Source organism: Callorhinchus milii, unplaced genomic scaffold, assembly GCF_018977255.1.
Source record: "Callorhinchus milii isolate IMCB2004 unplaced genomic scaffold, IMCB_Cmil_1.0 Scaffold5, whole genome shotgun sequence".
Taxonomy (NCBI): domain Eukaryota; kingdom Metazoa; phylum Chordata; class Chondrichthyes; order Chimaeriformes; family Callorhinchidae; genus Callorhinchus; species Callorhinchus milii.
Window position 1 is genome coordinate 42,529,176 of NW_024704746.1, and position 18,492 is coordinate 42,547,667.

At 41.9% G+C, this 18,492-nt stretch overlaps 1 protein-coding gene across 6 annotated transcripts in view; it reads left to right on the forward strand.

Annotated features, from left to right (window-relative positions):
* Positions 1–18,492, forward strand: part of LOC103179359 (suppressor of tumorigenicity 7 protein homolog) — a 66,498-nt gene that overhangs the window by 23,350 nt on the left and 24,656 nt on the right. Inside the window, exons 2-3 of one of the 6 annotated variants that reach the window (XM_042335490.1) lie at positions 3,199–3,484; positions 4,398–4,464. The exons of 4 other annotated variants lie outside the window; for them this stretch is intronic. In XM_042335490.1, coding sequence (XP_042191424.1) covers position 4,464 — 1 coding nt within the window. In that variant the 5' untranslated portion in view covers positions 3,199–3,484; positions 4,398–4,463. The remainder of the gene's footprint in view (positions 1–3,198; positions 3,485–4,397; positions 4,465–18,492) is intronic. One more of the 6 variants, XM_042335489.1, reaches the window with a different exon arrangement.

Genomic DNA, 18,492 nt, shown 5'->3' on the forward strand with positions numbered 1-18,492 from the left:
ACAAGGTTACATTTGTATAGAGCCTTTCATGTCGGGAGGACGTCCCAAGGCGCTGAAATAGCAGGATAAATATCGTCAGGACATTCTGGATTATTTCAGCAGCGAGAGATGGATTTTAATGTAGATAAAAATAAAGCAATACATATTAGGGCTGCAAACGTATATAGTGAAATGGGGTGGGGGTGGGGCGTTAGCAGAGGCAGAGGAGGAAAGGGATTTGGATGTGACTATTGATCCTTTGCTGAAGGTTTCCTGTCGATGTGAAGCTACTGTCAACAAAGGTAATCAAATACTGGCTGCATTTCAAGGGCATCTGGCTAACCTGTATATGATTGGTGATATGATTGGTGACTTGTGAGGCTAGATTTGGAACTCTGCAGTTTTAGCGCCTCTAAATGCTGTTCACAAGCAGATTCGTGTCTATTTCTCTTTGTACCAGTTATTCAACACAGAGGTATAAAGCGCTCCACATGGGGAATCTGTAATCTGTTTCCAACGTCCACTGCACCGAGTCTCGAAATTCTTTCAAATCTCTCTTGTCTTGTTAAATTTAATTGCAAGTCTTATTTCTGGATTCGTAGTCTAAGCTACATGTTGTGCTTCTAACTATTGTCTAAGATTTTCCTAAGGCTCTAGGTAAGGGCAAGCTCTGTATCTCACACATAGCTTTGCTATTGTATTCTGTCCACCCCCACATGCTGTTCATTGTTCATAGTCCAGTGTAGAAACATAGGAAAACAGAAGCAAGGGGAGGCCATCCAGCTCATCGGTCTTGTTCCACCAGTTTTTTGAATCTTGGCAGATCTTTTAATTCCATTATCTTCTCTAGATTTGAAAATGTGCATTTCATCATTAATGTTTCCTGGTCCCTCCCTCATAATGTTATGAGACCAACTCCAAGCTGGGGGTGGGTTGAAAGATGGTGTCGGGAGGATGTCCCAAGGCACTTTACAGGATTCACCCAGTGCATTGAGTGGGTGTTTTGTAGGTGAATACAGCAACCAATTTGCGTATTGCAATGTCCTACAAGTAGCCATGAAGTGAATGATTAATTTTATTTGGGGGATTGTTGGCCAGGAGGAACCAGGAGTAACTCCCTTCTCTTTTAATTTTAATGTCCAGCTGAACAGGCAGACAGGACTTTGGTTTGGCGTCTCATCTAAAAGACAGCAATGCAGCATCGCCCCCTACCCCGACACTGCCCTGGAGTGTCAGCCTAGACTGTGAGTTTAAAGAATCATTAAAGGGGCTTGAAATCACCATCTTCTGACTCAGAGGCTGAAGTACCACAAACAACAACTTTGTGTTGGAAATATACCCCCTTTTCCCAATGTTCAATGCATTCCACCAACACAGGCCAACTCTGGGACAAGGGATATCCAGGCAAGGCGAAACCTTGGGCAAGTTTCCTTACTCCACGCGCCCAATAATAATCCCTCCAAAACAAAACAATAATAAATTGGTCATTTTCAATCCACGACTGTTTGTGGGACACTGCTGTGTGCAATTGGCTGCCGCGTTTCGCCCACAAATATACAGTCAATTCACTTTACAGCATATTCTGTGAAGCGCTTTGAGATGTCTAGAAGACGTGAAAAGCGCTATATCAAATGCAAGGATTATTATTATTATATCAAGTTAATTGTGTCCAAGCAATGTTTCAAGTAATGAAATGTTCATTAACTAACCTCCAACTAAGCTTAGAAGGTGAGAAGGACACAGTCTTGTTATTCAATGGCATGTCCACCACACACTTGTGATCCTATGCAAGCCAGTTGTTTTGGCTTCTGATATTAAACTCCCTGGAGGTAGTGATGAGATGGTGGGTATTAAGGATCAATTGGTTGAAGATGCTGAAAAATCACCCGCATTCAGGTGTGAAGGTCTAAGTGAAGCTTCTGTAGTGGATGTAAGGACATTGGTAATGCAACAGAAAGAAAGGACTTGTATTTTGAGCCAAATCAGCCTGAACTAGAGCCAAAGACTCGATTTGGAGATTGAACTAACAGCCTTCTGACTTAGAGGCAAGAAAACAACCGGCTGAGCCAGGCTGATACATTTCTAATTCATTATTTTATCCTCAATTGCCTGCTTCAGTGCATCTCTCACATAAATGCAGTGGGTTATGGCATGCTGTGATCTAGCTTCTAATCCAGGGGTCCTGGTTCATAAAGTCTCTTAAATCCTCTCTGTGTTGCCCTTGTTTCTTCTCGGTGTTAATTGTATTTAATGCCTTATTAATTAGATTTGAGATGTAAGTGGAAGTTGTTGTTGTACCCCCTGAGTGTCCTATTATGTCTGACCCCTGAGACCTGTCATGTTCCAGAGACCAACAACTGGCCAGCTTCAAAGTGTCCAAACCAGACAGATTTCTATGGATCCCACTTACACATGGGAATTCCTCTGATACAATAATATCTTGTTTAGAAGCATTGATTCGAATAAACATGGGTTGTGTCACTTTAGATTCAATATGTAAACCTCATTCCTGCGTTCTGAGCAGGCCTTTTTTTTTTGCAGAAGTGCATTTTGGTGTCATGTATTTTTGTGTTATGCTCACTTAGTAGTATGTTTAGCAGCTCCACATTGCGTACGTGAGCTGTGAAGCCTCTTTGCAAGCCGTTCGTTCAGTTTAGCTGCTTATCTATTAGAGTTGAAGTAAGTAAAACGCTCTTATTGTTCCTGTCTGAGGAAAGAGATTAACCTTTTTAAAATCAACTGATATGAAATCTTGGAATTGCTTTCTTTTGTAGAAAGAAAAGTATTTGCTTTGCTATTTTATAAAATGATGTGCACATTGTAAAAGTGACAGGAATGCCTCTTTTGAAAAGGAGCTTTGAAACTCTTACAGTTGTGGGTTGCTGTCTTCATGCAGGTTCTTCTCTTAAATGTTAACGTTAAATGTTAATGTTTGTATATGTTGCTTCAAATTGCAGTCTCTATTTGCAGGGTGGGTGTATTAGTGACAAAATACAAAGTTCAAGTTGTCTCCGGTGGTGCAAAGGTTCCTTGGGAGGAATATGTGGGCTTTGCATTCTGCAACAAAAGACTCCCTTCTGAAACCCCTCTCCCATTCATTCGTTCTGCTGCCAGTCCTGGTTAGCAGGAATGAGTCTTTGCAGTAAGTGCCTTTGACGTCACCCAATGTATGCAGCCTGTGCTATTGTCTTACTCTGAGCTGCACTGTGTGTGTTGCAGCGCCTGGTCTCAGCTCCTCACTCGGGCTTACTGCACCAAGGGAAGGAATCGCTTCAGATTCGCTGCTGCTGAATTTCAACGCAAGCTTTGGCTTTCACTTGCAAGGAAAAGGATAAGCAGTGTTCTGCTGAGGGCCGCTGTTTAGCGCTTCATCTTTCAGACTTGAACAAGGCAGCTGGCATCCGCAGAGCACTAGCTCATTGTCTGGCTTCATGACCCCCGCTGTGTAGCTGCCTCATCTTTTTTGCGGCATCTGAACCGGCCATGTTCGGCACCGAGTCTTCATGTAAGTACATCACCACAATTGACCAATTTGCCGATTTAAGTAGCATCTTTCGCTTCAAGCTGGAGCTTTGTTTCACCGTGCAGTGTCCAGGCTATAGGCTAAGACACTTCACACAATGAAACCCTGCTCTTGTTAGAATCTAATTCTGTGCGAGGCCGATTCTGAATATCCCCATGGCTGTGTCCGTGACTGTGATGGGGAAATCTATATATGTGATTCGAGGTGATTCTTGTAACCGATGCGTTCGTCTCGGGGGAAACAATGACAGAAAGAAGGCCTTTCTAGTAAGTGACAATAAATTCTGGCCCTGGGAATGAAATGGTCGCATTTATAACAGAATCCAGACATTGCTCGAAGATTAGGACAGCGATTCTTTTTTGGCAAATAATGCATGAATGTGCATTTTATCAGACATCGCTAGGCCCAGAGGGGGACTGCAGTGGACTTCATCCAGTTTAAACATCATTATAATAAAACCTCTCCACAAACCTGCACGGCCTCAGCACGAAACTTGTGCTTAGATGAGAATCGATTACCCTTAGCTAGCCCGGCCTTTCTATCCAATGTTTTATTCGCAATATGAGTGGCAGAGGAAATCTAGAGACTAAATACAGTTGCTGGATGCATTTGGTCCTGTATTTGTGTGTGTCTGTGTATGTGTGTGTGTTTGTGTGTGAGTCTGTCTGTCTGATGAGATACCTCAGTGCTGAGCTGCACTCTTCTCACTGAAACATTCGGGCAGCTAAATTGCTGCTGAATTTAGGTATTGCTGGTGATCTGTCTGCATTAGAAAGATGGCTTGCATGAGGCAGGAGGACAGTGTGTTATCGGGGAGTGTGAGCTGTTATTTACTGGGCTCCCTTGTTTGATGAAGCTGCTGATGCTTTACTCGGTTCACCCTTGTGTTTGCCAGTGTCTCCTGCTGCCGTGGTTACCAGATTGTGATGGCTGAAAATTGATATCGCTTACAAGCTGGCATAGTAAGTATGGGCTTTTGATGGAGTCTGTGGGTGTTAAATTGCCTTAGGCTTTCATACAGCAAGAGTAAATCGGTCTGCCAGTTTGATGTGCCGTACATCAAGATTATAGAAATAGAATTTGCTTGCCATTGCAGAATAACATGAAAAATGTTGATCACAACCTATTACACTGAAATATTTTGGGCTATGATGTAAACTGAGGTTAAGACAATTTAGCGATCGCTTTTCAATATTTTAAATTCTACGTCAGCTAATTGAGATAGAGGATCCGCAGAGAGGTTTTAACGTCTAAAATTAAAGCCCTCGTCCCACGCCCCCTTGCATTCACCCCCTCCCCCGGCCCCATCCCCCCTCCCCACCAGCCCCCCCTCTCCCAGTCCCCTCCCCCCTCCAACAAGGATTATAGAGAGCAAGTGGCAATTTGTATTGGTTTGCTTTTAGTACCATTAATGACTAGTTACTGTGTGGTTTGTTACCCGTCTGTAACTCTGCCTTATTGAACGTTAAGCATTACAGATTTGCACCAAATGGGTTTTGCTGATGGTTTGAGAGTGATGGCGAAAGAAGCAGGATTTTTAAAAAAAAACAAAAGCAGTAACATGCACTTGGTGCTCATAGGATTAAACACGAGGACTGTTTCCCATCAGTGGACTGAAAATTCAGACAGTGCTTGAAGCTGACAGCTCTGTTTTATCTTTTATTATCCAAACGGAAAGTTACTATATTCCCTTTCAACCCATGCACTTCCCATTTAAAGCCCTGCTTCATCTACAGCAGCTCCTGCTTAATGGGCTTCATGTAGGAACCAGGGAGTTTCATGTAGTTGTTAAAGGAAACAGAGGACCAGAGCCGCATTAGTTTATACAGTAGTTTTGAATTTAGTCTGATAGTTTGAGGAAACGATTGAACAAAACTGGCACTGAGGCCATGAATAGCTGTACTTTAATTCTGAACTGATAGATGTCAACTTGTAGAAATTTGTAGAAATTTCAGCTTTAGGTCGGAAGGTTGTGAGTTTAAGCCACATCTTGGGATGAGCTGATCACAGAGTCTGGACTAAAGTTCCAGCAGATTGCTGCATTGTCACAGGTGCCGTCCTTCATGTGAGTTCTTAAACCGAGATTCCGTCTGCCTGTTCTTAAATTGGGCATTAATGATCTTATGGCACTATTCGAAAAGAGAAGGGAGTTTCTGCTAGAGTTTCTGGATAAATTGTTCGTCCACTTCATGGTTGGTTTTGGGACATTGTTGCGCAGAAAATGGCTGCCATGTTTGTTGAAGTAGAGCCGCTGTGAGGCTTTGAAATGTTTTGATGTGATTGGGAGCTATAAAAACACAAGTTCTTTCACTTACTCACTGCATTATTCTGGTTATTTCTAGAAGAATGCAGCAAAACAGTACAAAGGATTGAAACATGGGACGCTGATCTTTTGCTGCGTCCTGTGGGATTTTTTTTAGGATGCATTTTATTTGTTGCTTTTGTGCCTTTTCCGCCCAAAGTTTTAGAACATAAGAATTTGCTAGGGGAAAGAAGACCAAGGTCCATCCAGTTCACCTTCCACCATCCTGGCAGTCGCATGACATGTTGTTTCCCAAACTATATATTGTATCCTGAGATATTATATAATTTAGATATTTAAATTTGTTGTTTTTTCCGACCACGACCCAAAGTCGACCCTTAGTCTCTTGTATATCGAGATTTATAGAAATAAACACAGGCAATTTAGTGACTCAAACCATGCACTCAAACCATTTTTCCTGCCATCGCTAACTCAAAAAAAGTGGAATCTTTCTCACTATTATCCTATTTTCTATTCCCCTCCAAATCCAAATGCCCCCACAAACTCAAGTTAATTGTATGCTCATCTCATCGTTCATGTGACTTTGGCCACAAAATAGCTCCGTGTTTACCTCTCTACCAAGCCCACTTTATTTTTAATAGGGGTATTTTGTAAATTGAGATGTGTGAATTTTGTAAGAATTAAAGTCTTTATTTTTATTCATATAATAATAGGGTTAATATATTTAGGTGTCAGCCTGGCTCAGTTGGCAGCAGTCTCACGTCGGAGCCAGGAACTAGTGAGTTGAAGCCCCATGTCAGGATATTGAGCTCATAGTCTCGGCTGACCCTCCAGTCATTTCCCCCAAATAAAAATGGTAATTTACTTGATTTGTGGGACATTTGCACTGTGTACTAAGTTGGCTGTCATGTTGGTCTACAAATTTGCAATCACTGCACATTACATTAAATCCTGTGAAGCACTTGGAGGTATTTTTATGATGTGATAAGGTGCTATATCAAATGCAAGTATTATCTATAATATCACCCTTCTGAACTATATGCATACCCTGAGCCATATTGTATTACAGCAGATTCACAGCTCAGATGTTTGCTCCTGCAAGTACAGTATAAGCAAAAGATAGGATCAGCCCACCATTATGTGCTGTACATCAGAATAATGAGTTGCATAAATAGCGATACACAGAGAAATATTGGAAAAAGCCATGCTCAAAATGCATTACAGACTTCTCTCCTTCCAGAAAAATGTGGAGACAAAAGTATGCAGTGTTATTGTGATTTTCCCCTCCTCCTTCTACCTTGTTCGGCATCCAACCCCCTCACTGTGCAGCATGAGATAACATGACGTTATCCTATTTAGAAAATCTATATAAATTCAAGTTGTTTTTCTGTCCTGTGTGTATCATTTTAAAATGAATTAATAATCAGTAACATTTAAAAAAGTGATGAGCTGATCACAGGCTCGGTATCAAACCATTTAACAGGTGCGTCTTCCAGTTAGATCTTTCTACCAGAAACTGAAAGTTCAGCTCAACTCGACACTTCCCAGCAGCATTTTAACAAGTGGATAATAATAATAATCCTTGCATTTGATAAAGCACCTTATGACGTCATTGAAACCTTTCAAAGCGCTTCACAGAATATACTGTAAATGTTACATCAGAAGAGCTTTTTTTGGCAAAGTTGAATGTGAGCGCTAGACAAAGGGAGTGTGTGATTGAAAAGAAAATCCAGTGAGTAGGGTTAGGTCTAAGGGTGATAGAGCAAATAAGTGGGGAGTGCAGGGTAGAGATAGAAGGAGAGGAAAAGAGAAGCAGAGAAGGGAGGGTACAGCAGACTGTGAAATTGTATTGAGCAGCACCGTTGTCATCGCACCATGTGTTAATGAATAAACCTTGAGGAACCTTCTGTATGAAACAATAAGACGGTAATGTGCACCTCTGGAGAAATCAGCCAGCATGTGACAGGGTTAAATAAGCACTTCTGTGAGCTTCCCTGGTGAGAAGTGATTGCTGTGTCTTACAACAATGTTAACCTGGCACTCGATGTGTGGAAAACTGCTTCCCTCCTGGGACCCTTGGTATTTTAATAGTCGAACCTTGTGAACCAAGCCTCCATCCGCCTGGATCTCTACATCTGAATGCAGGTTCTCAGTGCCTAAGCTTTTATTCATGATCACCCCCGTTCTCTGCAGCTCTACCAGAATCCTCCTGCCTCTTGCATTCTCCCTCTGCCTGCATAACTCTCCAAAAAATCCACTTCTTCAACTGCACCTGTGTTAATTTAGCTCCCAGTCCTCTGTTTCCCTTACCTTGCTCAGGCCTGCACTATATTTCTGTAAAATGCTTCACTGCACTATATGGAGGCTGCTCCATGTGAAGGCTGCTTCAGTGATTTACCAGTGCAAATATAGTGAGATGTTAATCTCCAGTGCTGAATGAAATGAAACTCTATAACTTTATTAATTCATGGAACCATGTATGGAGTGTAGTTATTGGGGGTTGAGGTGAGGTTATCGAGGGGATGAGGTTAGAGCACTCGCTTTGCAAGCGAGAGACCTGAGTTCAATTCCAGGCAGGGCGAAACCTTGGGCAAGTTTCCTTACTCCACACAGAGCCTAATAATAATCCCTCCAAAAAACAAAAACAATAATTAAATTGGTCATTTTCAATCTATAACTGTTTGTGGGACATTGCTGTGCGCAATTGGCTGCCGCGTTCGCCCACAAATATACAGTCAACTCACTTTACAGTATATTCTGTGAAGCGCTTTGGGACGTCCTCCCGACGTGAAAAGCGCTATATCAAATGCAAGGATTATTATTTTCTCTTTGACCGTGCCTTCAGCTCCCCTCTCGACTCTCTTCCTCCTCCTCGCTCCCTCCCTTCCCTCCCCTCACCCTGACCATTTCCCCCCTCCTCTCTCCCTCCCTTCCCTCCCCTCATCCTGACCATTTCCCCCCTGCTCGGGTCATGACCCAACTGTGCAGCGCCTTGGGACGTCCTCCTGACGTGAAAGGCGCTCTATAAATGGAATCTTGTTGTTGTTGTTGTTGTTGAGGTGTATGTGTGTTGGATGTAGTATGAAACATTGGTATTTGCTAGATTGACTGCAGTGGTCTTTTCCTGTCCTGCCTTATGTGAAGCTGTGAATTGAGTGTGTTTTCGGTCCTATAGTGTCTGCCAGAAACAAGGTGGCCTCTGAGGTGGTCTGTACAGGTGCCTGGTCACGTCAACCATTGTACTTGGTTCAGTGTTGGTGGGGTGGCTGGTTGCTCCATGCCTTTTTCCGCTGTCCCTTCGTTTTTCAGTCGATGAGAAATAACTGAAGCTGCAGTGCCTCATATTAGTTGCTGCATGCCCAGCACGCAGACAGACGGTAAGGACAGCCACCTGGTACTTGTGCCATCTGCTGACCTCTGCCCCTCGCTCCCCAATTCTTGCTCTTTGACTCATATGAATTCTGGGGCGAAGGGCAGAGGTCAGTGGTGCTGAGCACGTGACCCAAGACAACCTGAAATTGATAACTGCTGCAAAAAAAAGAACAAGACCAGCGTCAGAAATGGCTAGTTCTGGTGTAGACGCCTTTGTTTTGTTCCTTTGGCAAGTAGCCTGCCATGCACTTACCTTTATATTCAAGAGAATTATTTTCTCATAGCCTGTGCTCAGCTCAATTGGCATCTTTCAGACGTCAAGCAGTCTAGGTATTGGGTCTTGCTTTCTGACTTGTCACTTTCAAAGTCCCCCTGAAGACTTTTGTGGCAGCCTGGCTCAGTTGATATCATTCTTGCCTCTGAGTCAGAAGGTTGTGGGTTCAAGCCTCATGTTGCGACTTGAACTCATGTAATCTAAGTTGACACTCCATTGCAATGCGGGAGGTTTGTTGCATTGTCAGAGGTATCGATCGTCCTCTTTGGGTGAGACCCAACTGCCTGTTCAGGTGGACGTTAAAAGATCCAACAGCAATGTTCGAAAGGAGAAGGGAATTTCTCCCAGTGTCCTGGTCGTTCAATTCATAACTGTTTGAGGAACATTGCTGCATGTAAGTTGGCTGCTGGGTTGTCCAACAAATACACAGTCACTACTCCTGCGCAGTACATCCTGAGAAGCACTTTGGGATGTCCTCCTGACGTTTCATGTGCTATACTGCTTGCAAGTATTATTCTTCATGCTCCTTCCTGCAGAATTACTTGGATAGTAGTCAGGTCATTTATTTTCACCCTCAACTTCCACAGTGTTAATTTTCTCCCTCAAAAAACTTTCTCCCTCGACAAGTCTTCACCCCCTTCTCACTACTGAGGCTGAGCTGACTGTGGCTCAGTGCAGCATTCGCATTGCACACTCAGTGGCTATTTTTCCCAATGCGCTATATCTATATCTACATATATATATAATATTATATCCTGTAATTACTGCAAATTCAGTAATATGTATTACCACTGGCATTCCATTACTAGCTTTGTGCTGCAGCATTGAGATGCCGGAGTCAATGAAACACCAATTCCGTTCTAATTGGGATTCAACACCAAACAAAAAAGATTGGCACTGTATTCTTAGTGATCAGCATATAGTAGATCACCCCCTCCTCCCCCCCCCCCCCCCATTCTAGACCGTTGTGTTTACTTCCTCCTACAGTCACATCTTCTGTATGTATTCGTGTTCTGTGCGTGTGTGTATCAGTGTTCTATGTGTGTTTTACTTTCAGCAGAGCAATATTTCCTCAGTATACAGATGGTTGTGAAATGTCTCAAACCATTAGAAATGCACCATCCATTGCAGAAACCTATCACATATATACTTCCCTTTTCATATCTCAACTCCTTAAAAGAAAAGGCTCCATCCAATATGTATATCCATATGAAGCAATAATATCTTTGTTTTCTTTTGAAAAAAGAATTTTACTTTGTTGTGATGTTGTAAAACCACTTTGAGAATTTATTTCCACTCATAGCCATAAACTTCACACTTCATTGGTAAAAGCAATTTGACAGCCACCCAGCTTGCAATCAATACTGGTTTATGAGTGCGAACTTAACCCTTTTAATTCCGTAGAGCAGTGGTCAGCTTTAACTAAAGCTTCTGTCAGCATACCCAACAAAGTTCTACCCCCTTTTTGGTGTGAGCAGATGCTCAGACCTTAGATTTGTATAATTCAGTTCCAAATAATATTTCCCTTGAAAGTATTTGTCCATTGCCAATTGTTCAAGTCACATCTATGTGTTTAAGTGAAAACGTGATGTATACATTAGGGAGAAAGGGATAGGAGGGGTCGGGGCTCAATCGACTGTTTGTGCTTCTGCACCCATATCACTCTATGCAACTACAGTAAGCCCCTGATAACTCTTCCCTCCAAAGGAAAGGGGCTCAACAACAAGTGACCAGGAGTGGCAAGTATAAATACATAAATAAATGCCGCCAGGATATTGACACCATGGTGACTTAAGTGGTAGGACAAGTTAAGTCAGGAAAGTTATCAGTTTACTGTATGTAACTATTACTCTCACACTCGATTTTGCACTTATATCTCCATTTATTTATTTTAACCAAAAATGTTGTGCCATTCATACAAGGAATAATTTGTAGGGATATGAAGGGGGTAGGGAAAATCAGGTAGTAGGGAATGATAAGATGACTCTTTCAAAGAGCCAGCACAGACAGCATGGGCTGGGTGACCTGCATCTTCTATGGTGTAAACTTCTGTGGTTCTCTGGCTCTGGACTTTCCATCACCTCCAAAAGTGACTGAAGCATCACCTGTCTGGCTCAACCCATGCTGTTCAGTCTCTTCTATACAATGAGATACAAAACGTTAATATTAAATGCATCTTACGTGCTCATTGCCTGCCTTCCTTTATGCAACAACAACTTGCATTTATATAGCACCCTTCATGCAGGACAGTATTTACACAGGATTTACTCCAATTTGCAGCTGTTTTGAAATTTGAAAGTGCAATATATAGGCTGCAGGTTTAATCCTTCTAGCAACAGGTCAGATTAAAAATACTGAGCAGGTGGTTTCAGTTGTGCTGCAATACTTCCTGCTCAACGTCCAGGGTACAGTTGAATCAGAAGAAGCCCGATCTGAACCTATTCCTTGGCTGAGATGTTAAACCGAGTCCCTATCTGTCTGTTCAAGTGGACATGAAAGATCCATGGCAATATTTGAAAAGAGAAGGAAGTTTTTCCTGGTGTCCAGGCTAACAATCCCCTAAAATAAAATTGGTCAGTTCACTTCATGGCTGTTTGCAGGGCGTTGCTGTCTGCAAATTGGATGCCGTGTTTGCCTACAAAATGCACAGTTACTAACATTTCAGTAAATCTTGTGAAGTGAAAGTTGCTATATCCAATGCAAGGATTATTCTTAGCGCCCACAAGACATAATCCAGCATGAAGGGTGCTATATAAATGCAAATTGTTGTTTTGGAATCTCAGTATGAGAGGGGTACTGAAGGCTTGTGGGAGCACTCGATTTTTAGAATAAGGGAAGAATTTTAAATGACTGAAACAAATTGAACAGGCAGACAAGAAGTATAGCAGTGGGGAGGTGAGGAGAAATGGATATCTTGTTCGTTCATTTAGCATAGAATTATGTAGAACATTACTGCATGGAAACAAGCCATTTGGACCAATTGTGGTTCTATGGCTCCAGACTTTCCCATTGTTTCCAACAGTGACCGACCGAAGCATCACCTGTCTGGCTCTGAGTCAATTGTATTCAACGAGATGCGTTTGATTAATATTAAAGGCAGCATACATGCTCGTTGCCTGCCTTCCTTTATACTCCCTCCATCCCTCCTGTTCATTCTCCCATATGCTTCTATTCCCTGCTGCCTCATGTATGCAGTTATTAACTGGCTGTTGGGTTGAAACCCTCAGCACAGTCGCAGGATAATGTGTGTACCACATTTATTATGCACGCGGTGCATTCTTCACTATATTGTGTGCCACAATAGACGTCCTTGAGGACAGTTCTTCAGCCCTGTACCGGTCGCAGCAAAGCACCTGCTGGAATCAGTACTGAAACTGGATTCATTGTCTGTGGTTTGAGGTGCTTAAGCAATAATGCAAAGAAATATTTTGTGAATAAAGGATTGATATTTTGGCATCTTCGGTGCTTCCTTTGAGGGAACTTTTCTATTCTGTATGGGAAGTGCATTCTGTCTACAGCCTAAAACTGCTTTAAAATAATTGCTGTGCTGAATACTCTTGATATGTGAGAGTCCAGTAGGAAGTGTAGCATAGTAACTTGTCAGCTCTTTATACTAAAAATAAATGTACCAAAATGAGTGTCCTGCTACTAAAGGCAAGCCCTGTAGTTGATGCAGGCTAGTATTCCACAATGTCGCCAGGCTGTGAAAGGTCAGACGCTTTCTTCTGTGTTTTTTTTAAAATAAAGCATTGATTCGCTAGGTGCCAATACTGTGCATCACTCACTGAGCTCACAGTCGCACTGCAATTCTCTTCTCTTAGTCTTTCAAGAGGTAAGAGAAATAATAAATTACCTCAATGCTGTTCACAGGTTCATGACTACTCAATTGATTATGGCCCATCTGCCTTACCAGTAACTTCATGATTGTGTGAGACTTTGGTGTGCCCAAATTATCTGGCGTGTTCACCCACAAAATGCACAGTCGCTACACTTTAGTGAATCCTAGGCAGTGCTTTGATACATCTTGATGACATGAAAAGTAGTTATATCAAATGCACAAAATCTTATTATAAACACTGCAAATAATAATTTTTTTTAAACGTATTTTTTCCTGTCCTGCAGACTCTTAGCACATCAAAGCATCTCTGAGGTGCTTCATTAATAATTACTGGAAATTATAGTGACTGTTTTGTTTCATGGCCAAGCAAAGCAACCATTTTGCACGCAGCAGCCGAATGGTAAAATATAGTGTGTTTTGTACTTCACTTTGAAGAAAGCTAGTTATGAGAATTCTCCACCAGCCAGGTAGTGCTCCATAGAGGTGTATTAGAGGCACTAATATAGTCATAAATTAAAGTGTTGAAGACAAGGGTAGTCTGGGATTATATAGTTTTTTCCTAACAATGTAGATTAGCCCAGCTGGTGTACAGGTAGACTTGTAGCCCACTCCGAATTCCATTGTTACAGCCCAGCTGAGGGAGACCGCCGACGTATGCCACATTGTGGTTTTGTCGCGTGTGTTTGTGCTCGCTAGCAAATGGGTTGAGATTGCCCATCTAGCCACCGTCAAAGCTAGGAACCTGACATTTGATTGGTCTGAGCTTGATTCAAACCCAGGTTCGCTGCAGCGAAGAGTTTATAAGCAAAATAAACAAACATTTGGTACAGCGCCTTATCAGGTTTTCGAAACGTCTCAGAGCGCTTTGCAGGATTTCCTGTGTACTGACTATGTACTTACAGACCAATGTGGCAGCCAATTTGTGCACAGCAATGTACTGGAAACAACTGAGATGTACGTTCAGTTTTATATGGAGGTTGTTGACCAAGATGCTGTGAGAAACTCCCAAGTCAGCACCAGTCCCCATATCCTATTGCAAACATTGAAGAACCACAATTTCACAAAGAATTTGCCAACTAGCAATCACTCAAAAAACAGTGATCCATTCCAGACATCAGAAATGTGAGCGTGCTTTTTTTTACCCTATTTCTGAACTTTTGAGGTTCTCATTTTGATCTGGATAACCCTGCTTCCTGAAGAGATGTGTATTCTGGGCGTTCAAAGCGCAGAGCCCACATGGGATATCAAAACACTGACAGTGTTTGCTGAGTATTCATTTGCTCTCTGTGAAGCTCTGAAAAGATTATCATTTGTAGATTGGAGGAAAGGTTCAGTTAACCTTAAATTACACAACATTTCTTAATTGATGGTACCATCTGAACAAGGCTTTCAAAAATTATTTTGTGTGTTGAGTCTCAGGACAGTCCTTAAAGGCTTCATTCTCCAGGTAAATCTTCTATCTGCCTAAATCAGTTAATCTAATGATGTAATTGGCTTACTGTGGATCAGGTTTCCAATGATTACCTTCATTATACTGGAGGAAATAATAGTTGAGATCTTTGTAATGTTTTTGCCGGTACCAGGCTGGCTCAGTTGGTAGCACTCTTGGCTCTGAGTCAGAAGGTTGTGGGTTCAAACCCCATGTTAGGACACAGCGTTTTCAGTCTTGGCCAACACTCCAGTGCAGTGCTGGGGAGAATGCAACTTTGTCAGAATTGCAACATTCCCCTGGAGTCTTGCCAAAAATCTCTCAAATAAAGTTGGTTGTTTACTTAATGGTTGTTTGTGGGACATTGCTGTACGCAAATTGGGCTGTAGTTTGCCTGCTTATATACAGTCACGATTGTAAATCCTGTGAACATTTTTGAAACGTTTCAACAATGTAGTAAGGCAGGCACTATATTAAATACCGCTAAATAATTGTGAGATGTTTGTTGTTGCGGGGTGAAAGTATGAAATAACAGGGGCTTGTGAATTGATCCATAATCCAAATGTGCTTGTTTAGACGGTTACTTCACAGAGTTGTTATAATCACTGAATATCTGCCAGCATTTCCTCAGAATCCATCTAAAGCTTCCTGACGTTTTTATCTTTCAACATTGCCAGTGTAGTGTTAACTCCAGAGCGACTTTGACCATTCCACAGAGGGACACTGTGGATCAAGCAACGTCATTGCACAGAGAATTCATGTACATTTTTTTTCTTCAAAGGGAACATGAATGATTTCAAAATCAGGAAGCTTGGGTTATTAAAGCTGCTTATAATTGAAACAAGACCAAAACCAAAAATGGAGCACTCTTCTCTCTGCCATCCAAGCTATTTCCTCAAATTCCATTCTGTAGATGTATCTGATTTGGCTTTGCATCTATGGAGAAAAATACAGTCCAAGAATAACAAGCATCCATCAAGCGGTAAACATTTTTCCCACACCCCTCTGCAGACACCCATCTAACCTGAAACAGATGGCAATACATAGCTAATTTCCTCTGTTGAAGAAAGCTGAAATGCTGCTTGGAACTGTGCTCCATCTTTGGTCTTGATACAATTAGCAGGTTTATTAACCTGAGCTTCCTGATTTTGAACCCAAGCATGTTCTCTTTGAAGAAAAAAAAGTACATGCATCTCAGTGTAATGATGTTGTTTAACCCACAGTGTCCCTCTGTGGAATGGTCAAAGTACAGTTAGGTGAAGAGATCTTAAGAAAGTGACAGTGTGATTAGGAAAGAGTAGGCGTTTACTCCGGGATACTACCCCACATGTAGGGCACTATATAAATGCAAGTTGTTGTTGATGATTATTCTCTGGGTAATGTGGCTGTACAGTTAGGTGAAGAGATGGTATTGCAATACCTCCATCACTTAACACAGACCATTGGGTATATCTGCCAAATCCCTGTCTCGGGGCGAGAGGGAGAATATAAGACAACTAAATGAAGCACCTGGATGGTGCAGGCAGACCCAGGAAACTCTATCCATCAAATATTTACTTCTTTATTCTTTACTTTCATCTGTTGTATTTTATCCCTCTTCTGAAGGCTGTGAGGAGGAAGTCTGCAGCAGTCACGATACTAAAAATAATAAGTCCTGCATTTGATAATAACACCTTATCAAGTCCTGAAACTTCACAAAGCATCTCACAAGGCATCCTGTAAAGTGGAGTAACTGTATATGTGTGGGTGAATTTGGCAGTCAATTTGCACCCAGCAATTCTCACAAACAGCCATGAAATGTGTGACACAATTTTATTTGGGGGATTGATGGAGAGGATACTGCGCACAAATTGGCTGGCTGCATTCGCCTACAAATACATAGTCACTACATGTAACTGTAATTACTCTAAAAGTTTTAGATGTTGTAATGACTATATCAAATGGAAAGATTGGTTTAGAGCTTAAGAGGCTACTAAGATGCAATCTTGGGATTGTCCTATCAGAAGTGCCCTGTAACCGTGCTCATTTCTCTTGTCAGTTGTACATTACCAAAACATTACCATTTGGGTAATGTACAAATATAATTATCCATCACTTGACATAGCCGTCATCACTTGACACAGCTGTTGTCATCACTTTACACATTTGCCATATAATAATTATCCTTGCATTTAACATAGCGCCTATCACATTGTCAAGATGTCTCTCTCACACATGCAGCGGGTTTGATAATTTTCCACTGAAACATCACACTGCACATACACACAGAAGAGTACGGTAATTGACAGAGTTAGTGTTTTGTGCTTGCCAGAGAACCAGTAACTCCTCATTCACACTGGAGTACAGCAAGTGTATGTTTGCAGGAATTGCCCAGAGTCACAATCCCTGGGACAAAGCAGCTCTGAGGAAGGAGAGGAGGAGAAAAACTGCAAAGCAATTGCAATAAGTTCTAACCAAGACTGTTCAACCCAGTCTGGGCTGACACTCCAGTACTGGGAGTGTGTTTCATTGTTGGAGGCGCTATCCTTTCCACAAGATGTTAATCTGAGTTCCCATCTGCCTGTTCAGGTCGATGTTTAAGACCCACATGGCACTATTTGAAAAGAGAAGGGAGGTTTTCTTGTTGTCCTGGCCATTGCGTTTGCAGTTGCGTTTGAAAGCGATAAAGAGATATCAGCTGTTTAAACGCATGAGCTTCATGCAAAGCACTTTTCATTTGATGTAAATGTATTTGATTGTGCCTTAAATAATTGTGGTACTGTGTTAGTTACTGATCTCTCTGATAATATCTGTGTTTCTTGGTTAGATAACGTGGTGCATTGACCACGCAAAATCTAGCCTGCAGAACGAGCTTGCCTACAAAGTACACATCTCAGCCTGGCTCAGTTGCCAGCACACACGCCTCTGAGATAGAAGGTTGTGGATTCAAGCCCCATGTCAGGACTCTGATCTCACAGTCTGGGCTGACACTCCAATACTGGGAGTATGTTTCATTGTTGGAGGTGCTATCCTTCGGATGAGATGTTAACCCGAGTTCCCATCTGCCTGTTCAGGTCGATGTTCAAGACTCCCATGGCACTATTTGAGAAGAGAAGGGAGGTTTTCTTGTTGTCCTGGCCAACAATCTCCCAACTATAATTGATAACACTTACTTTGTGACTGTTTTGTGAGACTTTGCAGTGGACAAATTTATATCCGTTCACATAGAACATCCAAATTACTACACAATAAATCCTGCAAAGCGCTTCAAGAGATTCTGAGAATGTGATAAGGCGCTATATCAAATTTACTGTATATTAATTTATTTATAAACTCCTCGCTACTGCAAACCTGGGTTTGAATCAAGCTCAGACAAATCAAATGTCAGTTTCCTAGCTCTGTCGCCGGCTGGGCTCTGAAGCCAGATGGACAATCTGGTGAGCACAAACACACATGACAAAGCAGCATTGACAGTCTTCCTCACCAGGGCTGTAAGGATGGAATACTGTCTGAGCAGCGGGTCCACTGGAGTTGGTTTAAAAAGCGTCTTTGATGTTGCAATGGGTGGAGTGAGTCTGGGGACACGTGATATTTAGAGAAAAATAGATGATTTTTTCCCTTGAGGGTGGTCACTTGGGAGTGAAGCACATTCTGCAGGGATTCCTGAGGGAGTATTTATACAACGTGGGTGTGATGAAGCAAAAAAATTAAAATGCAATGTTTAGCAAACTCTGCAAATGATTTGAAAACATGCTAAAGGGTTCCTGCTGATAAATTGCAATCACACAGGAAGACCTGAACTCCCAGATGTGTGAATTAACTAAGTTCTTCATAA